The 24,432-nt window shown below is 35.8% G+C and overlaps 1 protein-coding gene across 2 annotated transcripts; it reads right to left on the bottom strand.

Annotated features, from left to right (window-relative positions):
- Positions 1–121: 121 nt before the first annotated feature.
- Positions 122–22,049, bottom strand: LOC105193607. 2 transcript variants are annotated; one of them, XM_039458021.1, is made up of 6 exons: positions 21,640–22,048; positions 16,125–16,339; positions 13,042–13,174; positions 12,612–12,745; positions 11,394–11,595; positions 122–250 (listed from the first exon to the last, which is right to left on the bottom strand). In XM_039458021.1, the coding sequence occupies exons 1-6, from the start codon at positions 21,707–21,709 to the stop codon at positions 246–248; spliced, it is 759 nt and encodes a 252-aa protein (XP_039313955.1). In that variant the 5' UTR covers positions 21,710–22,048; the 3' UTR covers positions 122–245. The 2 variants fall into 2 exon arrangements, with proteins under 2 accessions (XP_039313955.1, XP_011156439.1); XM_011158137.3 differs by lacking the exon at positions 122–250 and adding an exon at positions 1,466–11,043 and having other exon boundaries at positions 21,640–22,049.
- Between the last annotated feature and the right edge of the window lie 2,383 nt (positions 22,050–24,432).

Raw genomic sequence — 24,432 nt, forward strand, 5'->3', positions numbered from 1 at the left:
TATACATATACGTGATGAGTACATTGTACTCTCATAAAGCATACAAAAAATGAAATGCAAAAATAATCGTTATCACGTTTTGAAAGGAATATTTTGCAGCTCCATTTTGAACAATAGTCTCGTTTAACCATTCTAGATAAAAATCTACGCGAGAATAGACACCCGTTCTATTCGGACGAGCGCATCCCTCGCCCCAAGAGACAATACCGACTTGCATTCCGTTACACAGCAATGGCCCACCGCTGTCACCCTGGAATTTTAATAAAGGTATTATAGAATCCAAAAAAGTAAAAGCAAAAGTAGAATTAAAAATCAAAATATTAATCCCGTTTCCCTAAAATTTCTGTTTAGCACAATGTGATTTATTATCTATTTTAAATATATTATTGTTTATCATTTGTACGTAAAAACTATATATTTGTGTGTGTGTGTGTGTGTGTGTGTGTGTGTGTGTGTGTGTGTGTGTGTGTGTGTGTGTGTGTGTGTGTGTGTGTGTGTGTGTGTGTGTGTGTGTGTGTGTGTGTGTGTACATATACACGAAATGTGCAGAATTCAATGCAAACCTGGCAAGCGTCGCGTCCACCTTCCAGCAGACCCGCACATAATTGCTTTTCTTTGTGCACTTTCGGCATAGGGCATTTGTCAGGGGAGATTAATGGAATTTGAACGTGTCGCAAATACGTACCGCTTCCTTGCTAATAATGAGACACGTAAAAAGATTAAAGAAATAAATTATTTGTTGGTTAACTTTTTCTATTTTCTATTAAATTGTACGATGATTTCAGAATCACTTAACCCTTTCCTATCATAAGGCAATAATCTGCAAATCCATCCAGACGTTAAATTAATCGATAGTTGGACAACAACACAACATTTTGATTTTTCCAACAGGAAAATTATAAAAAAAATCAAGTACCATCTATACACTATTAGGAATAATAATAAATAAAAAAAAAATTTTTTTACAAATAGAATTAATTCGGAATTGGAAGAGTTAATAAAAAGAGTAGATTTCTTTTCTAAAAAGATTCGATCTAAATAACTGATAAAAAAAATGGATATTGAGAAAAATCCGCTTTAAATGGAATCTAAAATAATTCTATTATTTTATAATAGTTCAAACTCTCTATGATGTTGTAGGAAAAAAAAATATATTGCGTATTCTATCTCTTTTTGCACAATTTTATACAAAGCAGCAAAAATGAGACAAGATGATTCATCTATCAAAATATATATTATCTTCATTTGCGTGCCGTATTAAATAAAACACTTTGTAATAATTTGCTTACAGCTGAATCAGGTATGTGTCGACCCCATCCAGCAGCGACGCAATCCTCCGTATATATCTGGAACATATCTGCGATGTATGCTGGCGGAATTCTAACATATTGGACGAAGGCGTTTCTGTAAAGCGGTCTCTTCAGCTGTAAACGCGGGCACGGATGACAAGTGTAAAATCATGATGATTTACAAGGTTTGTTTTTTTTATTATCGACACAGAAATATATACACGGCATAAACAGTCACCCTGAACAATCCAATATCGTTTCGCATGTCCGAGAATCGAAATTCTGCGTGCGGCAATGTCTTGTCTACCAATTCCACTTGCATGGAACTCCAGCTTGGTAAATACACGTAGGTCGCGCCAGCGATCACGTAAAAGAGGCGTGGATTCTCCGCTTCCCACGTGTCGTGGAACAACCGTCTTTAAACAACGAGTTAATTATACACCTTGGTTTTATTTTTCGCCTAAACATCGGAGCGGTGGAGAAAAGTGGGACGCAATCGGACGTGTAATGACGGAACTCTTTTCTTCTGGAATGATATCGTGGAATTCACGATACCTTTTTTCTGCACGTTGTTGAATACACAATTTAAAAAAGAATTTAGAGAAGAAAAAGAATTTAATATTCATGAAATTAAAAAAAAACAAGATTTTTTTCTTAAAGAAGAAATCTTAAACAATATAAGCGATTTCTTTTTTTTTATAAGCAAAATATTGTGGAAAAACTTGATCTATATTAATCGTAAATAATAAACAAATAACAAGATTAAATTTTTGATCAAGTTAGACAAGTGAAAAATGAAATAAATTGATATCTTTTATCTATTCCTAAAACTAATAACTGAAGAAAGAACTAAAGATAGCAAAATTGATCGTAAAACAAAAATTGTTATGCGAGATTTATGGGTCAAGAAACGAGCGCAAATATTCAAATCAAATTAAAATATGTTTAATATAAACATGGAAACAAAATATTCTGTTTGGTAATCAATACCTTTATCGTATCAAATTGATGTATGTATGTGTACGAAAGAGGGAAGCAGTATTCAGGGAAAGTATGTTCATTACTGTCGTTTCAGCTTGATTGCTATACTCTCCTTGAATTTGTGTCGTTCCCTTTAAATCACTCGTCCTTTAATATTTTACGTAGCTTGTCGTGTAAACGAGCGTACGTCCATCTAATTGCGTCCCAATTTCCCCTACAATCACGAGCGGCCGAGCTTGACACGTAAAACAGAAACTACGTTCACGCGAGTAGTAGTATATCTCATCGCTAGTACACAGCTAATCGATACACAGATAGATACCGCGACAGATATCATTGCCTTAGGATCTAGCATCGCTAACCTTCTCCTTACTCGTGAAATATATACGCTAGACAGCACATCACTACTCACAGTCAGAAACAAATAAGGTACAATTATGGAGGGGTGAACGAGACGAAAGAGGCGAGACAAGATTCACTCTATAATTGAATACGCCAGCTGTCAACAGGCAGTTATTCTTATACCCGATCGTTGTCATCGCCCCCAATTCCGTCGTCTTCTAATCCTGTTCACCCTGTTGCTGTATAGTCCAAAGGAGGATTGCCTTCAGTAGCGAAAATATAAGTCCGAATGTCCCACGTATATTTCGTATACGCGATATAAATTGCCTACCGAATATGTATTCGGGACTTAAACATTACAGAACTGCTGTTCAGATACATCACTCTGCGATATTTAATAAATATTTTATATAGAATTGTGTAGATGTAAATATCTCTTTTACACTGAGAGATATACTCACTCTCGAAATATATATAATACAACACGTTTCCAAACTAGATTACTGTAAATTTTAATCTGCCGACCTGTTCGGTTTCTCACAAATGGAAGCGATTTACATCTTACAAGACACGTCATTACATCAAACACAAGCCTTGCTTTTCTCGTGAACGAACACGTTACATACATCTCTGCAGTAGCAAGGAGGTTAAACACGGCCACTAATATCTCATGTAATGTGGTGTAATCCTAAAATGTCTTACCAGGGCATTCAATTCGCTTTACAAATAGATAATTATATTCCCAAGAATATATCGCGATGTCTAATTTATATTTTAGCCAGCAATTTTTCTCCGTGATCTTTTTATCTCGCAAAATTTACTTTAAATCTATAAAAAGATTTAGATCACATAGTTTCGTATTTAAAGATTAATCGTACCGAAAGCTGAGAGCTTTTCAATTTCTCGAAAAGTTGCAAGTGAAAGCGAAAGATATAAAATAAAACTTGTCTACGAAAATTTGAGAACGTATGAGAACATGCTCTAAATATTAAAAGCAAGCGACAAAAATACATGTTATGTGAAACGTTCTTGTTATTGGATGTAATGGATTTTGTTTGATATTCTTCATTTATAAAATTTAAATAGAGAGATTTAATTTAAATCTCTAAGAAAAAGTAATTTAAGAAGAGTATCTAAGAAAAGTAATTTAAATTTTTTATTTTCAGAGAGCTTAAAATGTATATCTAGAACTTACGTAATTTTGTACAGCTCAAAAGAGATAGATGCCTTGTACTTCTTTCGAAGTTCTTTCCACATTCTAATTATAAAGTAAATTAGAATTGAAGAAAAAAGGGAAATTTAAACTTGAAAATTCCAGTACGTATATACAGCGTATATATGTAGTTTCATCTAACAATAAGTTTAAAGATTCTAATGTAAGGCATTAAAAAAAAAAAAAAAAATGACGTTATCAAAAATCAATATTGTTACAACAACGCAAATGTATTATATATCAATTTGTTCGAATTCACGTGCTAAATATATCACAGAAAAACATGTGAAAAGATAAATTCGCTGTACGATATGGCAGTGTTTCCTAATCATAATTGGCCACGGAAGCCTGTAGAACGAATAACTTTTATATATACACTTTTATACATATAATTTATAAGCAAATAAGCAAGAGTGTGATCGACACCTTAATGACACTAAATTAAAAAGATCACAGTTAACATTTAAAGAACAATCAAGCTCGAGGAGTGTCGCGTATTACTGAGACCTTTAGAGAGTCCACGTGTTCTTATACCACGAAAATCTCACGCAAAAATATCTTCGCTCATTTTTCACCCCGTGAATCGAGAGAGCTGGTATCTTAATCTTGGAACGCAATCTTCCCAAATCCCTGGCTCTCTCTCCCGAATTTCAAATTCTCCCCCTTTGCTCAAACATTTCATACGTCCAAAGAATGAAGATTGCGTGTTGAAAGAGACGAGGGGTATACACATATAGTAGGGCGAACAAAGTGCTAAAGCCCCGGCTAGAGAGAAAGAGACTACACCACCCTCCGCGACAGACATAGCGCAAAATGCGAAACGCAGTCTTGTGACACGCACCTGACCATACAATGGGCGGCCGACAGGACGAACCTACAGGCGACATAAGTGCCTCCGCACGAGTGGCTATAGGGTCGGCGCTGCACCGAGACCTAAGAGGAATTGACTTTGAAAAATTCGGATTCGCCGAGTCCGAGTCGAGTCGGTTGCCACCTTAACCCTTGCGCCCCTAGCTCGGACGAATGCCAGCACATTCGAGATCAGTTGAAGCTCAATTTCACCAGTAATTTTTTCCTACTTTAACATCTTTTGTTACATTTATCTCCCACTTGCTAAATCACGCTAAGTCTTTGAAAAAGAATCTTTCGTAAAATCTCGTGTACACTCTCTAAATCTGAATCAATAAGTAATGATGACTGATTAACCAGTGGTATACTTGAGGCTGATTAATCAGTATTATGTTAATCTAAAGATCAATAAAAAGTTACTGGTAATTATTGAAAAGGTCTTATTGATCAGTGTATTAATACACTCCAATACTGATAAATATACAACAAATTCATTGATTTTTAAATAATCACTGATTACCAGTGTAGATATCCATACTTGGAACTGATGATCAAAATTATCCATCGATTCAAATTTAGCAAACACGTTTGATTTTATCGTTTCCATTCCTGTAAAAATTTGAACAAAGCAATATACTTTGTTCCATTTTATTCGGCCTAGAATCATATTTCTCTAAATGACGCTCGATTATATGGAAATTGAGATTTCCGGCTGTCTCGAGAGCATTCAAAAATTAGATTGGCACGAGCATTTAAAGTACATCGGTATACCCTCAGTATCCATCGCACATACGAAGATTTGCAAGTTGCACAACACGGTCTATTTTAATAAAACCGATATCTCTAATCCGAGTTGGTCCTACACGCGAATTTATTCGGGGTGAGCGTAAATTGCAAGATACGTCAGTCAAAACTTCATTTCGCACGTCATCGTCATAACAATTTTATTTTGAGCTACTCTTGAAACAATCTGATTCTATGAAGGAGTGCCCGTCAAAAAATAATTTATGAGTTGTTCTCTTTCTTTGCGTTGAATCGTTAAACAACTCGCTACGTCAACTCCCGGAGACAGAGAGATTGTTGATAAAACCATCCACAACCTTGCACATTACACTTCGCGTTACTTCCACGTCTTTGACGTTAGAGTCGTCGCGACACAATACGCACATCCGCGAAATGTGAGAGATGGTACCGATGTCCTTTGCAAAGGCGAAGGGTTAAGGGGCCTGTGTGCGTGAAAGAAATGGGCGCGTTGCACGTATTACGATGAACGGGTAATTCTTGATGCTGGTGATCTCCCCGCCGACGATGCGCACCGCCGCCTCGTCGGTCGCGGACTTCCACGACGTCGTGGTCGTTTTGACCAGGGTCACCAGGGAAATCGGACAGATACACGGTATTAGGACGACCACAACCGCGATGAGCATCATGGCTCGCGTGCGAGCCATCGTAAAGGTTTAGCGGGATCCTCCATTTTCTGTGCCCCACGCTCTGTTGACTTTTGTTTTTCCGCTAATTTATACCAGGCCTGCTCTCTCTAGCCTTCTGCACCTTTCTTTACCTATCCCGTAACGCTCGAGATAGAGATAAATAAATTATCGTGACGTTTCAAAGAAACGTTTATTGAGAGAAAAATATTTTATATATGTGTGACTACAATTAAATGTAAAATAATTTTATTTAGAATTACGTTCTTCGTGTTTGCAGTTATTATTGTTATAATGTTAGCTGGTGGTTAGTTAGTCGTAGTAAGCATAAAATCATTACTACCATGTTATTACAACAATATTCCATGAAATGTTTCCAGGTATAATCCTATTTAATATTGTATACAGCATCAGTATAAACGAAAACTTTGACCATGACTCGGAAGTAATGTTTTTAAAACATTCAACAAAGTTTCGGAAAAAATCGTATATCAAATAATCTTTTTCAAACGTTCGTACAATATTATTTTCAAATGTTTAAAAGTAAAATCAACATTTCTAAATGTTATTTTAATGTCTCTTGCGTACTGGGTAATAATAATAACATATAATGTGTTACACTGACAAAAAAGATATTGCAATTATCATAATTGAAATACAGTCGGCACCAAAAACGATTGCAATCATTTTTTGTTCCAATTGTATTTAAATTAAATTGCAACCATTTTTTTCACGTTTCTTTTTACATTTTTAGTGTAACACATTACTATTAACATTATAGCAATAACTACAATATAAAAATGAAACTCGTAACCATAATTATCTATAACATTCAACTATAATCACAAATATTTTTTAAATATTTTTTTCTCACAATCAGTGCTACCGCTCTGCATGGAGAGCGCACATAGCAGTGTAACGTAATATATTTCCACGAAAGATAAAAGTAGACTTTTACGTGCGTAGTACTGTGTGAATGTATTGATTGGCGTGAAGTACTCCATATATAATCTTTACCCTTTTCCGGCAAACTTCAAAATCAATTCTATAAGATACAATTTCACGCGCTGTTAAAACAAGCAATTGAAGCGACAGCTTTGTCATTCTTATTCCAGCGGCTGTGAAATTTTCTAGTTTGAACAATTTCCACTACTATTTTTTTACTTCACGTACAGCATTTGTCGCTGGAATAATTCTACGACAAAAGTCATCGCGTAATCCTTTTTGTCGTTCAAACGGCTCTGTTACGAGTGGCTCGTGAAATCGTACCATGTGAAAGGTTCAGCTAGAAACAGCAAACTGCTATAAATTTTGCAATATATTAAATCTCGAGTTTTAACAGGCTAGAATGAACGCTGAAACGACTAAGAATAGCTTTATTAGAATAAGAGAGAGAGAGAAAGAGAGAGAGATCGTTAAAAAAGGCGACTTCTTTTCTATATTAAATTCTCAGTTGTTTGCGATTTTGCTTTCCAGGCGAAGCGCGTCGCCAGCAGACTATAAAAATCTGCCCAAGATATTTTCTAATCTGCGGATAATATGAAAAAGGCACTTCTCAATTAAAATATCATTACTAAGCTTTCAAACTTCGCTTATAGACGACCAATATTTGGTTCTTACGTCTCATATATAAATACAATAAAAATTAAAAAAGTAGTATATTTGTTGCAAGTTTGAAAGCATGTAAGAATTTGCACGCGATTACGATGTGTTATCTTGATTTTAGCAAATCGTTGCACAATCTGAAATACGCATAAAAATTCATTAATCATAAATATACTTTTTACCTCTATAAAGCACTACGTAGTCAATGTTTGTTCCCTACGTTTCCACTTTCCTCTAGCTATGACAATTAATTTACCGTTTAGTAATCTGCCATTTTTTTTTTTTTATTAATCTTTACATTAATTGTAACCGAATTCGATCGCGCGCGAGTACCTCTAGTCGTAACGTTAGCTACAGACTTACGTTCGTAAAATTGGATCTGTGAAGCTATCAAAACTTTTTAGATTAGTCGTCTAACTGGAGACGATGATAACGTTTCTCTTTGATTATCCTAATAATCAAGATTAGATTAGTACTCTAAAGCCTCGGAAAGCATCGTTCGCGTTCACTCTAGCATAAACGTTCACCGGCATAATCCTTTTAGTGTTCCAAAGTGCACCACCAGCTTAGGTAGTCATACTAACACACTTACGCTATAGCCAATATGGCTGTTTAAAGGTTGCTGGTATTTAGTACGAGTACCGACAGCGGAGGATTATGATTTCTTTTTAGCGGAGAGAGATGTGTCTGTACACAGACAAGAGATAATCCCACGCATTGTGGTCGTCAACGGAACCGCTCGGCAATGGTATCGCATCAAGTCTTTTAAATCCCGTCAAAGTCACGTTGTCGTGTCGACGGATCAACGCGCCCAACAGTGTTCCAAAAAGTTTGGCCGCAAGCACGACGGCCGTAATCGCTACTTCTACAGATGGTTGAGTCAGAGTTTGATCGAATCAGTTCGCCGAGTCTCTCGATCGACCTCAATAAGATCAATAGAGTGCACTATCTCTCAAATTACGAGTAGATAAGTAATAAGGTCAGATTGTACATTGGTAAAGTCAGAGCAAAGAAATCGTGCTTAGTCGTTACATTTAATAGTGATCGATCAGATATTGATCAGACTCTGACTCGAGTGTCTCTAGTTATCTCTAGTTTCTCGCAGTTCTCTAAAATGCCTAGCCGCTGTCGCGGTGTTTTTTAAGCTTGCCTCTTTAAACCACACTGAAGGAAGTCGTAATATAATACTGATTGTACATCGTACATCCCGTTTCATCGATATCCCTCAACCCGTTATAGCACGTGAAAACCAAGAATCGAAAACATTAATGGCTTAAGTGAACGTTTTTGTGGTATTTGCAGCTCATTAGAGCGTTACGTAATTTATTGAAAGAGGAAGATCGCTAATACTGACATAAATTTCCTAAAACGGCATCTCTTTATTTCCCTAAATTAAATATTGCACTGATCCTTGCACTGATAAAAATACGATCTGTTTAAATAATTAAAGAGATAAAAACCCATAGTTCATACCAGCGTTTACACATAAAATATATTATCCAATTTATAATAATTTACGTTGCCTGTATTGTCTACATGAAAAAGATTTGTGTAAACATAACGCAAACAATATGTAAATAATCCGTGTAAACATAATTTTGAAATGTAAACGACACAATCTCTTGGTTCATACATCCATGGCTTTTTTCTATATAAAATCTGCTAAAAACGAATTCTTGGAAAGCGAGAATAAAATTAGCACGATTTTTTGTGGAAATTGTAATAATTTAAACAATTGTAAATTATTAATAATATTAATAAAACTGGTAAATTTGCTTCTTTTATTTTATAATTGTTTCCTACATTACTAGGTCAATTCAAAAACAAAGTAGTACTGGTCAATCAGTACTGGTAATAGTATCTTCCTCTATTTGCAACTCGTTATATTGTTACGTCATTTATTAAAACGATAATTTGAAATAAAAGACAATTCAGAGAGATATTCTGATACGTGCCAAAATCCGAGCACTTTACACGTAATAATTTAACTTACGCCACTCTTGTTTTGAATTTCCTGTGTATATAATGTTTCCTACGGAGCGCTAAGCTCCGAATTACGGGAAATGACGCTGAACATTTCCTCTAGTCTATGTCCTATTATACGCGGAAAAAGTTGTCGCTTCTCTAGATTATTGTCGAGAAAATTGATCTCATCACTGTGTACGTTATCACGAAATGTTATCATGAAACGGGGCGTAAAATATTAACAAAGGACCATTTTGCATCTATTGCAAATTAAATTAAAATTACTTTTTTTTTTTTACCGCGATCCTAATGGGTTGAGTGACGTGAAAAATATTGTAGAAAGAGACAAATCAATCAGAAATCTGAGAAATGGAACATTGCTATTGAAGAATCGGATATCATCCCAAAAGGGAAAAATCTATTAACCCGATTCGACTGACATTAAAGTGTTTTTTTACGGTCGCGAATTTTTTTGTACAGTTTTTATAAAAATGTGCGCGCAATAACAAGAACGTATTTGCCAGCTTAAAAAACATTGTATTTCTCCAGCGGCGAGGCGAGACTAGATGAAATGTTATATTAATGCGTATCGGAAAACCATATCGTTTTTTAAAGTAAAATATCAATTACAATTTGTAACATATAGGTCATATAATATCTCGATAACATTAATATAGATTAAATTCTCATATATTCAACAATAAAACCACGTTTTACCTTAAACTGCAATAAACTCTGTTTTGTTTCAAAGACACGTTAACTAATGCAACAATATGTACATTATGTATTACATATCGAAGATGTTCTGCGATACAACAAAAATAAATATCTTCGCGTATTTTTCCTATTTCCTCTGCTTTAATATTTCCAGACAATAATTTTCAAAATTCAATATTAGAATTTGAATAATTTTACGTGATATGTAAATGGATTAGAATACAGTATCGAAGGAAGAGACATAGCTTTCCGACACACCTTGCCGAATATTCGGACATTTGTTTCTCACATGACAATGGGATTGATATGTTTTCGCGAGACAGACGACGCTCGTTATAAGCAATAATCGAAAATAGTTTGCGCACGAAGAAGCCGCGTCTATGAGTTTACAAAACTTCTGCAAAGACAATAAAACTGCTGCCCCCGTGTATTTCGATATATCGAAGGAAGACATTGTGATTGTTCGATCTTATGTTCATCGCCTTAATATCCTTACGATTAGATATGTTACAGCCGAATTATCCTAAAGCAATTGACTTTTATTAAGGAATAAACTCGTGCATCGCGCTCAGTATGCACAATATCGTAAGCAGCGTTAGTTCTCGTATGAGAATCGCCGCGGAAGACATCACATCCGGCGCTGGTATGATTTCCACTGAAACAAGTCGCACGGAAATACAAAAATCGGGACTTTTCCTTTTTTGTAATTGATAAATTGTAAAGATATATAGAAGCCCTACGACTTACGAAAGATGAACACGCACATAGAAAAGTCTCACACAGTGCAAAGTCTCAAAGTCAGCTTCGCAACGAAGCTGTTTTTTTATTTCCGACAATGTCGATTTTTAAATAAAATAATTCTGAATGTATCTTTTTATAGGTCACTATTTTTTTTTTCATTCTCGACAATTCGGCATCGCGTATTCGGCGATCAAAATTATTACTATAACGTTGTATACGCAAACAAAAGAGTTTAATATGCTTTTATTATAAAAAAAAACTTACCCGACACCGTCTTTGTCTTAATATCAGCAAATTGTTCGTACTGCATGGGAAAATCGGGTATCGTTGCGCGACAGCTGATTTCTAGATGTCCGTTCTCGCCAGCGTGCAATGCGGAAACCTCCACTTTCAGCCCGGCGGTGGCGGACATCAGATGATTTGTATGGTATTTATGCGGAAAATGAGTCACTAGGGCAACATCCACCTAGGCGAAATCAGGAAAATTGCAATCGAGCGAAGAAATATTTCTAAGAAGATGTTTAAGAGTTTGATAGCGCATAATTATATTAAAGTTTCAAGTAACTTATAAGAAATCAGGTTTCAAAAGTTTTTAGATATGTATGCGTAAAACATACGCAGTACATGTAAAAATTAAAAATCTATTAATATAATAATAAACATTGCGTCAAAATATTTAAATATAGTGAGAGAAAAAAATGATAAAAAATATCTCTTTTGAATAATAACGTGTTTAATTCGTAATTATTAAAATCGTCAAATCGTGAGTGTGTACTTTTTTTATTGGACTCATTAAAATTGTAAATATGATAACTCCAGTATATACACCCCATATCAATCTAAAATCTAATTTATCAAATATTGTTTTCTATGTTTAAAAAAATAAACATATATCAAGAGAAACTTTATACTATCTACTACTATATAAAAAATTAAATATATGAAATATTTATTTTCCTATATTTAAAAAAGAATTTTTTAAACCCTTGCATTTTTGCCATATAACCCATTAGGGATGTATTCTAATTAATAATTAAGTAATTTTTTAATTACCAATTTAAGGCTAAAAGTGCGAGTATCTCAAACAGACGAGATGTACAAGACATTAAACTGAACAAGAAATACAAGAACTGAGCACGTCTGTATTCCATCCTTTTACATTTATGTACTGTGAAATAATCGGTAAGCCTTTGTCATCACAGTAATCGTTTTATAATACATAGGTTACAATATATGATTACGCCACTTACTACGTCGATAAATCGATTCAATTCACTATGATAATATTAACGTCTCATTAATATGACATATAACACTCGTTAATATTATAAACTAAAATACAGCGTAGTATGACATAAATGCACATATAAGTTACGCGTAAATCCTCACTTCTTTTATTTTTTCTGACTTCCGCGGCATAAATTCTCGCGCAGCGTAAATACTGGAGTTACCCTATATTTCAATCTCTATTGTCCATATTACCTCTTCGCCGTTTATGAACCACGTTATATAAGGAACTGGAAGTGCGGGCGAGGATGAACAATTCGCCTCCAAGCTCTCGCCTACCACGTATACGCTCTTTTTGAACGTAATCCTAGGTATTTCAGATTGCGGATCTAAAAGGAATTATAAAGTAAATTTGAAGATGAGCGTTGACATTTTAAAATCTAGTTCGTATTAGTCGACACATTAGTCAGTATTAACATTTCACTTATTCAATTTGAGAAATGTCAATGTCTAATAACAATGATCATATCAACTTAATTATGATTATTTCAGTTAGGTCGATGCCAATATCGTGTTTAGCTACCTGAATAGCTACTCGTTAAAATTAATGCAATCCAATATTAATAACTAGTATCATTTGCAGAGAAATATTTCTATTCTTGTAAAATCGACACTGGGCACTCACGTATCACTCTCATCTGTACGGGATCAGCGCCTGCAGTGTAAATGGGGGTTGTCATAGTGACTTCACAAGTATAAAAACCGGAAGCTTCAAAACGCACATTGTGCAATTTGATTGTCGTACCGTTCTTCGAATACTGGAAAAGAACAGCGACATATTAATGTCGATTATGACACATAGCACGATCAATTAAAATAATATATTGTCAATTGAAACGATGCATCGATCAATTAAAACGACGTGTTTTAATCGAGGTACTTCCCATATGTAAAAAGACACATACACAAGTGACAAATACTGTATAGACAATTCAAGGGTGCAAAAAAATTGCGTGAAAATTAATTTCTCTCAAAGTGCAGCTTTTTACATTTCACTGTCGCTTGCTTCCGGACTCTTTACCTTAATGATTAAACAAGGAAGAGTAGCACGAGAGAAAATGAAAATACCTTTATATCGAGGTATTTTTTTTTCTTCTAAACGTGCCATTCTTACGCTTTCAAATACATTGGATGTGACAATGTACGAAGTACGTCAGAGCGTTATCTTTAAATGAAAGTTCAAGAATGTTCTTTTACCAACTTGCTTTACGAGGATTTGTCGCTTGTATTCTTTTCATCTAGCCATTTCAATTATATCGAGTGGATGCATGAACAAGGAGAAACGCTTTGGAAAACAGAACACTTTAGATAATGTAATCCAAGTTTCTAACCCAGTCGCTTAGCTTTGCCATATTTAGACTTGTATATTTACATGATGTCTATCCTAAATGTTTATCTATCTATCTATCTATCTGTCTGTCTATTTATCTATCCATCTATCTATATATGTATATACTTATCTTTAAAGTATATAATTAATCGCTACTTCAAAATATTCGAATAATAAAAATTTAAATTATGGAAGAAATCTCTTTTCAAGATCAGCAATGTAGAAATGATAGAATTCAAACAATTTATCATCACCATTATTTTTTTTCCATTATTATCGTTTGTTCAAAAATCATAGAATTATCAAGATGATGTGACTGAAAAGTTCTTATTACATTAACTCAATTTCGTTATTAAGTAGCTTAGATCTAATCATTTTTAGCGCCCCATTTGTTATACATATCTTTACCTACATCTTTCATGACGTACTGTAATAACTTTAAGATAACTCAGAATTAACATTGGAACAGTCGCATATTCTCTGTTGTTAACAACAAAGAACTCCAATAATAACGCACAATAGTTAGCCTAACATAATATCATAAGAATATCTAGAATATCGATCAAGAGAGTTTGAAATTTTTTACGGAGCGACTGAAAGAGAAAATTGAGAAGAGATAAAGGAGTAAAAAGACGATTGCTCATAAAAAATGAAGAAAAATTGTCGTGCAACTCGGTCGATTTTTTCCGTGAAGATGAAATAGATGAAAGTGCCAAGTACAGAAGAGTTTTTCCGCGTACTCGCAAAGAAAAGGGAAAAAGTGTTTTTGGCACTTATAATCGCCCATTACCAGCGGCCTGAAAGTATGACCAAATGGACGTTCTATTTCTGTCATGTGTAACCTCATTATTAATGTGTTGACTCTCTACACACACGCCAGCACAAGCGCTCATATCCTCGTGGCGTTATTAGGTATCACATATGGATTAGCACAAGTATTGGTTTTCTACCTTATCTCTTTTTTTTTTTTTTTAATAGATCCCCTATCTGCCGCGCGCTCCCATCGAAAACATTCGTGAGGGAAATTGCGCTGCCACGCGTTACTACCCGATGCTGCCGGGAAATACGGAGGGTATTTCACGTGGCGCGGAGTGTGCGTATGTGTACATAAATAACTTTGCTTTGTGTCGATACATAAAAGACTGCGCCTTAGGTAAATGCGTTAGCTTTGCTCGTTTAATCATTGGCAAAAGGCCAGGCGCGGACTCCGGATATTCAGCTTACATCGAGGGCGTTCTCGTTATTTTTGGATTTTTGTTTACAACGGTTTTTTTTTCTTACATACCGTACCGAGATGCGCGACAGGTATGCAGACTAAGATGTATTTTTACCTGGTCATGTAATAATGTCAGACGGCAGGTTAAAAAAAAAAGAAGGTGTTCTTTTGTTACATAAACTGGTGCGTGATGTAACGGAAGATGAAGTGAATAGTTTAGAATAAAAAGAATGTTTACCGAAAAAATGCATGCGTACACAAAGTAATGCTTGAAAAACTTACAAAAAAACGAATATTAGTTTGATGCATAAACTTTGTTCGTAAAAAAGAAAATGTGTTTTCGAAAAATCTTGACTCTCTCTTCATAAATAAAATCTTAATAAAGAATTGAATGGCATTAAATGAGACAAAATGTACGTATATGTATTTAAATCTTAGTATAAATTTAGTATAAATTAGAATAAATTCTAAAATTGCACAATGCTATACGTACTTAGAAAAAGATTTAAGAGATATTTGAAAGAACGAATTGATTTCTCTGCTTCTAAAAAATAAATCAGGCACGTGTCAAATTAAAATTACTACTGTGCGAAATGTAAAATAATGGAAATTTTTATACAGGCGATCGATGAATTTTTCTCTAACACTGTCTAGACGCATCTTTGACTTCCGTTATTAAGATAGAAATTCGTTTAATATTGAGGTTTAAAGCGATGATATAGAGATAGATAGAGAGGGTATATGTATATATAACTGTGGATATAGATTGAGATGCAAAGGTCGATGCCATCAGTCTTGTCCCGTGTAAATTTGACACAAATTTATGTAGACGTGTTATCGAACCGGCATGCCATGTTGCAGCGCGACTACGAGATGCCTTTGAGATAATTATGTACGCCGTAAAGCGAAAGTCACGTGTATGTACATCACGGTGGAAAGCGATATCCAAAATATTTATGAGCTGTCAAGGATCAAGTCTATCAAAGTTTAGAGTTAATTGATTAAGTCCATCGTTATCTCTTTCTCTTATCAATTTCTCTTGATACGCTTTTCGGAATAATGACAAGTAGCAGCGAAAGAGAATAAAGTAGAAGAAGGATACAAGAGGGACGCACTTCAAAGGGCCATCTTTTTGTGCGCGCGGTCATTCTATTTCGCTCACCTCCAGTCTGGCGCCGTCGATATGGTGCTGTAAAATATACGGCGGATTTCTCTCCTTAATGTACTGAAATATCCTCTTCTCGTCCTTCGTAAATTCTATTTTGTGCAGCAAGTCATCCGCGACAGTGTGGTTGCAGAGCAAGGTGGCCGTGGTGCCAAGCTCTACGTATTGCGGCGCTATCAATTGCACGTTCATGTGATCCGCCAGTGTCACGTCTGTAAATCGTGAAATCACTGTTCGTATATACTACCGTGTGCGTATACTGGCGACTGAAACATCCGTGAACGTTATCTACAACGCCCAACGTTAACGTATTAATTCAAGATGGCACTCGCGTAACTCACGGGGAGCGATTAAGGGATAACTTTATGACGCGAGTCTCGATCGCGAGTCTCGAAAAAGAGCTGAAAGTTAAAAAGTTATATTTAGTCGGAGATTGTGAGAAAAATATACTTCCAAATATATTCTTATACTTTAAAACTGTATGTGTTTAAAACTGAATTTTTAGGATCAATTTAGTCATCTAGATATTTTTATCTCTTATCGTCGTTACTTATCATCGTACATAGATCAAAAAATTTGACAAATATCATTGAGTTTTTTTTTCCTCGGTGTGTCATTTATCATACTTGTTATTTTGACTAACGACCTGCGACATTTTACAAATATTCAGATACGTTGAAAGATTATTATTGAATAAAGAATGAGGCGAGACTTTTAAAGCCGTAAAACTGCCGCTTGACGTGTCCCATATATCCCATGGTTTATGTGATATTCATTTAGAATTGAATTCGTCGGGGCTTAACTTCGAGGGGCGTCGTAACCCACAAACCTAGATAAGGTCACGTATAGGGTGTCTTTCGTGCACGTAATTCGAAATCTTGGTACCAAATTCTGTTAAAGTAAAGTTCATCTGAAATTCAGTGAAGAATAAGGTTCCTGTTACTTTCGGCTGTTCGCGAAACTTGTGCATAAAAAATAACTCCCTTATACATTTTAAGTCTTCGTGACTATAAAACTGTCAGCTCTCTACTTTAACATTCCTTATAGCGACAAATATCAACTCCAAATTGCTCATGGGATTTCCTAAGTAGAACGAAATATATCGCGACGTATTCTCTTTTCCGCGGAAGAAGAAATATGCGTCTCTTGTCCACTTTGCTATACACTCGACGCTACTTTATACGGATCGTGAGATACGGTGAAATGGTTAGAACGATATTTGATATTTCGATTAAATGCCGTCAAGACTGTGTAGCGATCGTGTTGCATTCAATTTTCGTTAAACTGGCACCGGCGTGACAAGGAGACGACGGCGTACAGATTAATCTAGCTATTGCCGGGAAGAACGACGGGCCCTCGGCCGACTGTAACTACTTGTGGCAGTCCGCCCTGTTGCTGGGAGGTGTTACTGTATCGATCAGACTGAAAGCGCGCGTTACCGCCGCACGCATGGTATATTATTTCGAGACGTTTCCAGACAAGAGGCCTATTTTCGAGGTCGATCGTGCCGTCGGATAATGCTAATGCCACACGATTTTCTACGCGCCTGTCCTGTAATATTTCACTGGCCGCTTAAAGCTGAACGATCGATTGCGTTACGTCGTTACACGAGTTTCTCGCAATTAGAATCGACCGATTTTTTTTGTACACGATGTTGCGTTGATTGAAAGTGGTACAATATAAATAGATGGGGGACAGACGATTGATTTCAGGGGACATACGCCTCTGCAAATATGTACTTTTACTTCGACGTAATTTCCTTGCAATACTTTTTTTTTTCATTGAAATAACCGATTTTCGCATTACAAATTATCAGAATTTTTGCCTTCGTATTTTCATAAAATGAGAAAAATATGGAAAGCTTGTATCGCCGCTCGATTCGTTCAGAAGAGATTGAACGTGTTTTATATCAAAGCTGAAAAAAAATAAAAAAAATCTTAATGAAGCTTTCTGCTGAAAAAAGAATATAACACTTTGATCTGTAAGAAATTAAACGCAGTAATATATTTCAGTTTTCCTCTTTGTATAAATATTTTAATAAATGCTGCGAGAAAATGTTCGTCTCATAATATTTAAAATCGGCACTTGGTTTCTCTTATGTAAATAACGTGCAATTAGGGTGAATATAATTGGATCGATAAATAGTCGAATAATTGGTTTCTGCTACAATGGCTTTTAAACTGGGGTTGTGTGCGAATGGCCAAAAAAGTGGTCGTATTTTTAACCGTATCTTAATCCAATTAAATTGATTTATTAGTTTTTGATTTAGTTTGATTCTCTATTTAACGCTCTACATTTTTCACGCCTACTTAGGCTAATCAATTAAAAATATATTAGTTTTCATATATACATTTCTTTCTCTATATTATATTAGATCTGTCAGAATTGATTTCCAAACTTTTTGTATTTAATTAAAATGCAATGGCGACTGTGGCCGTCTACCTTAAATATAGTTCCTTCGTTTTTGCATGCATAAAAATTTATAATCCAATTTTTAACTATCGACGATTAATATTTATGCTATTTTATTTAAATATATCTGCTTTGATAGCTCTGCTGTTAAAATCGAGTTAAATGCAATCTCAAGATATTGCATGGTTATTTTATCAATCTTGAATGAAATCTTAAGGATATCTTAAGAAAATCTTGAATTTAACATCGGATTTGTCCGTAATTCATACCGTACATTATTTTATAATCTTTACAGCTTTGATAAATTTATTTTGCATATTTATAGTTTCTTGTTATACGTGTTCAAACAAAGCGAATAAAATGACATTTAAATATCACGTACACACAAATCTCTCTTTTTTGAATTGACACATTTATCTGTTATATATATTTATATATAACAATGGCAACATTTTCAAAGGAAATTTTGGCAACTTTAATTTACCTTTGATTTGACGATATCATATCGCTACACATACATTTTCTCTCTCTCCGAACTTCTCTTAATTGCATTTGTCAAACTCTAGCAGTTTGAATGGAACCCGCAAAATCGCGCAATTATTCCCGATTTATTGTGAAATTCGTATAATAATCAAATTGCGAGGAAGCCATTTGTTGAGGACTAACAAACGGTGAATTTCGAGAGCCGGAATTCCGCGATTAACGATTAAGATAACGGCGGACCATTGTCACATGCTTTTGTCTGCTGAAATTTCGGGAAGCAGCAATGTCGAGCATTTCCTTTGACATTACCTTCCACGTCGGGCGTAATTCTAGTTTCGCGTTTAACTGACTCGGACGAAGTTGAGCACTACCGCGAGCAAAACGTTTGACAAAGTGTTCTTATAGATGTACAGTGTGGAATATTGTGTCGTAACGCATTATCGATCTGGCATTAGAATGGAATCGTTCATTCGGCTGATATGAACGCGCCACTTTGTTTTGTTTTCACGGTGCGCGTGACAAAACTACGAATTGTTGCGTCGTTGGTCGTTATCGGTCATGTTTACGTTCATAATGCTCTTAAATCTAAATAATTCGCGTATTAATAGTCCATAATGTTGCGGCAGCTTATTTGATTTAAACGTCGTGACAAAGTGAATGAGTGAACTAGGTCGAATTGAGTTATTATTGCTATTTATTACGGCAGCTCAATTTGATTTTACGGCACAATTTTGTTTCGTGACAAAAGTGACCTACGATCGAAGAAATTGCCACTGAAATGACCTGAAATACGCGACAAGGCGAATAACGTTCGGAAATAGTTTGGCGAAAAAGTTGCGGCGGCGGCGGCGGCGGCGGCTGGATTGTTCGAGGTTTCATTCGTATTGACATGTATTAACAGTGTGCATACGTGTGCGCGCTTGTACGTGTCCAAACAAATGGAGGCCATTGAGGATTCATAGTGAATGTACATTGTAGTAATTCTACGTGGGTGGTATGAATGATAGGAGCTCATGTACACGAAATAAAGTGTTCTATTTTTATTCAATTCCACATTGAGGTAGAGCGTGTGAATCGTTATTCCGACGTTGGACTTCCTTCTGCGACACAGAAGTGGCACTCTAAGATCAACACGCATACACTAACAAGTTTTTTTCAGAACAATCAGTGAAAGAGTATTCTGCATTTCTGCAACGTGACGCTATTAATTGAAGATATAAGATATCGGTCATTTTGAAAGTAACACAAGTCCGTACGGCGCCATTGCGCCGTGTCCAAGAGAAAAAATTTTACTCCGAACGAGCGATACCTGCGTGCGATTCGCTCCGCGAACTTCCAGACTTATGTTATTTTCGCAATGAATAATTAATTAAAATTCAATCATAAATGATTAATTAATTAAGTAACTTGAGTATAGTATTGTAGTATCGAACAAACGGTGAGAGACTGGCTAACGGTGGTCGCTTCATGTGTGCTCCGGAAAACGGTCCCATGGAATGTGGCGTAGAATTATTCTCCGTCTCGCGGTAACACGTTAGGGTGCACTGAACAATTAACCCGAGACATGTGTCACACGTCATGAAGTGCAAAATGTGTAATATTGTCAGAGTACTGAATTGTATGGGGAATAATCTGCAGCCTCCGCTGTGGTGTCGTCAACTGAAACAATACAACAATTTCTACGAGAGAAAACAGAAAGCATCGTGGCCTATCTTCTATAGAACGATGTTAATTGTTCGAAAGAAAAAAAAAATTACATATGTTAAATATTTCTACCGCGATATCGTTGTGGGAAATTTCGCAAACTCGGCGTAGCCTCCCCTTCGGCGTGAAGAGATACGATTATCTTTTACGGCCAGCCGAGGGGCAAGACCAACCCCTGCAAGAGATGTTTCTAAGCCTCCCACTCCCCAGCAACCTTTCCCCTTCCCAGGCTCTTATTTACGGACGTGTTGATCAATCTGGAGTCGATTCTTTATCAACAGGCGCGTCCGAATGTCAATAATTGGCGGACAAATGAAAATACGATATTTTTCTCCCGCGAGTCGATCGTTCTAATGAAAAACCTTATTCTTCATTTAACAGTCGAACAGACGTCACCCACAGAGAAAATAGAGAGAACGCTCGAGCCGCCAAGACAATTCGATGCTGAAAATATAAAGAAAGAGGATACGGCAGAAGATGGCGTCAGAAAAAAATCAAAATATTATTGTCCCCCAGAGAGAAAAACAAAAAAAAAAAGATAAAATCAGTCAGAGCAAATCGGACGGACTTGGTCGGCGCGTTTCAGGGATCTCTCGGAAGCGGAGGGATGCTCCCAAACGTGATCCGAGTTGACGCCCGACGAGGCGAGCCGACGAAATCCGTCAGGTCCGCTCGGCCGCCGGCGCGCGACCACCCCTCGCAACACAACAACGACGACGAGTGAGTGAAAGGGACGGACGAATAGGGAAAAACGGTACACAGAGAGAGAGAGAGAGAGAGAGAGAGAGAGAGAAAAGAGGGATGTACACGCGCGTGCGGCGGGAAGGTGTCGATGTTTGTTATCGAGAGGGCTAAACGGGCGCGAGCGCGAGCGCGCAGATACGAGCACGCGCGCGCGCCCGCGTTCACTTACATGAAAATAATGGCAAACTATACACGAGCAGTAGGATTTTTCTCCAGTGACCGATGATCGGACGCTGCATTTTCGCTTTCTACGAGGTCGGAGGGCTTCGCTTCTAACTTGGCAACGTGCACGGTTAAATATCTGTTGCTCACTACGTAGCGAGGCGGAGGCGAAGGCGGAGGCGAAGGCGTAGTAGTAGTAGGCGAAGGCGAGACGAGGCGAAGGCGGCAGGCGAGGCGGAGGTACGGAAGATAAGAGCGTGCGTGTCTACGTTTGTACAGAGTGTGCCTTTTTAAACTACGACGCGACCTCGTGTATGCCGGGGAGTCGGCGCTACAACTGAGCCGAGGAGCAGGGCTTTTCGATCGTTCGACCGACCCGTTCCCGTTCGACCACCTGACCCCCACCGTCGTCGTACGCGAGAGCGAGCGCGGGGAGCGTCGCGACGACGCGCGACGGCGACGCGCCGTGCTTCGGCTCGGCGCGGCGCCGCGACGCCCGCGTGAGGCGGGACTGGTGGCCGCCTTCCGGTTTATTAAGGGGATGCAGCCGCGTGCACTCCGGACGAGAAAATCTAACGAGGATACGTCGGCTCTCCTTGACAGCGGGGGGTCGTTGACTCCTCCTCGATGTCTCGCGCGAAACGAGAACGAGAAGAGAGAGTTATCGATGGAAGAGATCCGTCAACTTGTGATTTTCCATCACCAAAATTTAATGATTGAAGCTACAGACTCGCCGAGTATCTCGATTTCTCTTCATTTCTCTTCGTTCTTTTTTCATTCTCTTCATTTATGACGTAATGACGTAATCGGAGATTAAGGGAAGTTCGTCCCTCATATGAAATTCCGGTAATCACGCAGGTTTTCACTCCGAAAGATTAAAATACTTGGAAAAAAAATGGTAATTTTAATGAAGTACGGTGTATAATTAGTTTCATCACTCAAATAAATTGTAATAGGAGCTACTTATTCCGGAAAAAGATAACGAATTAAATTTCGCGCGTGTATGTGTGCGCTACGCGCTACCAATTTATTCCACGCAATTCATAAAATAAATTCGTACAACTAAATCAAATTAAACGAAATTGTATCCCTTAAATCTTTATATTTTACTTCTTATTACGAAGCAGCAGAGAGATTTTCGCGGTTCTTCTAATTGTATCAAAAAGAATTATTTAATTATCTGTTATTCTTTTATGTTACGGAAACGAGAAAAGGTGATATAGAAGATATAATTTAATATACCGTAAAAGAAATCCCTGGCTTCAAATAACGTACAAATTCTTTTTAATTAACATATATTTCGCGCAAGCTGGAAGTGGAATACCAAATTTAGTAAAGTTTGCTTTGTGAATCATATCATTTCGCAAGAATAGAGAAAATCGACAAGTTCCGAGTTACTAAAATTATTATATAACTTTTGCTATTAATGTTATTTTATTTTCATTTATACATTTTTCATTATTTCATCTCGAGAAAAGTAACAAGATGGACCACATTTTAATATGCTCTGATTTCACACTTTTGTGAATCAAACAAAGATCTATAATGTATTGTATTTATTATTTTGTATAAGGTGTGTATTGCGTAACACACACACATAGCAATTAAAATATCAATTCTCTTTTAATAAAATAAAAAATATATATATAAAGTAACAAAATTAATAAAAATAATAAAATAGGATTAATAAAAATTTTAATCTCTATTGATTCTCCGTGATTGAAAACATAAATTATAATTAAATAATGGTATCAGCGAATCAAAAATTTTACACATGTTTTCTAATAAAATTTAAAAAAGTGGTTTATGATAGAATTTAGAGATGTAGTAAAAAATTTGATCGAAAATAAATCAAACGTATGCAGAGTATCCAGCACGTCGGAAACGTGTTCAATAACAGATAAAAACAATGAATAAAACTTGAACGCTTTGGCAGACTATTAAAAAAGGGAACAAAAATATAACAAAGGCGAATTTGGAAATTTCTGAAATCATTTAAACAATAAAATCATTATTATTTATATAATTAATTTTATTTATTTATTATAAACTTGCAATTAATCTTAATTCACTGATGATTAATTCAATCACGGAACATGATACTTATAAAATTAAAATTTTTCAATTTTATATAATTCATCAAGATTAATATTATAATCTTAGATATGTAAATATTTTTCAAGTTATATAATTGGGAATTATAATTTAATAGAGAGAAATTACTTGCTGCAAAATTTCTAACTAACTTATCCTTAATTTAATTTTTTTCTATGTATTATATTAAGCAATAAAAAACATTATTTTATCTATAGTTTTAAAAAAAACCGCTTTTTTCAAATCGCTGGAAAAAAACCGGAAAAATTCCCATTTTTCTCGGAAAAATTGCTTTTTTGCAAAAAATTGCTGCTTTTACTATATAAATGACATGTTATTTAATTTTTAATGTCTTTCATCACATTAATATTAGTCTCGTTTTATAGTTTATTTTTTCCTACATATTTTATTATAAATATAATTACTTTAAATTCAAATTATTTTCTCAACCTGCTATTATCTTATGAACATTGAATTTAGACTACATACTTTTAATTTTTATAATACAAGCTTAAAAACTTTAATTAGTATGAAAGTAATAAGACGGAAAATTGAGCTATCTTACGAAGTATGGCAAACGGATTCGAAAATAAGTATAGCGAACTAAAGTTAAGAAATCATGTCGTAAAACTTTGATACTTTTTAAATTTTTCCGATGAATTTTTCTACTCTTGGGAAAAAAACCGAAAAAATCCACGGAAAAATT

Source organism: Solenopsis invicta, chromosome 2, assembly GCF_016802725.1.
Source record: "Solenopsis invicta isolate M01_SB chromosome 2, UNIL_Sinv_3.0, whole genome shotgun sequence".
Lineage (NCBI taxonomy): Eukaryota > Metazoa > Arthropoda > Insecta > Hymenoptera > Formicidae > Solenopsis > Solenopsis invicta.

Excerpts from the sequence above, each read along its gene's own strand:
- LOC105193607 (XM_011158137.3), bottom strand. The coding sequence starts at position 21,709 with ATGCAGCGTCCGATCATCGGTCACTGGAGAAAAATCCTACTGCTCGTG. Across the intron at positions 16,340-21,639 it reads TAGTTTGCCATTATTTTCAT|ACGTGACACTGGCGGATCAC; the intron begins GTAAGTGAACGC and ends CACGATTTACAG. Across the intron at positions 13,175-16,124 it reads TCGACGGCGCCAGACTGGAG|TATTCGAAGAACGGTACGAC; the intron begins GTGAGCGAAATA and ends GTTCTTTTCCAG.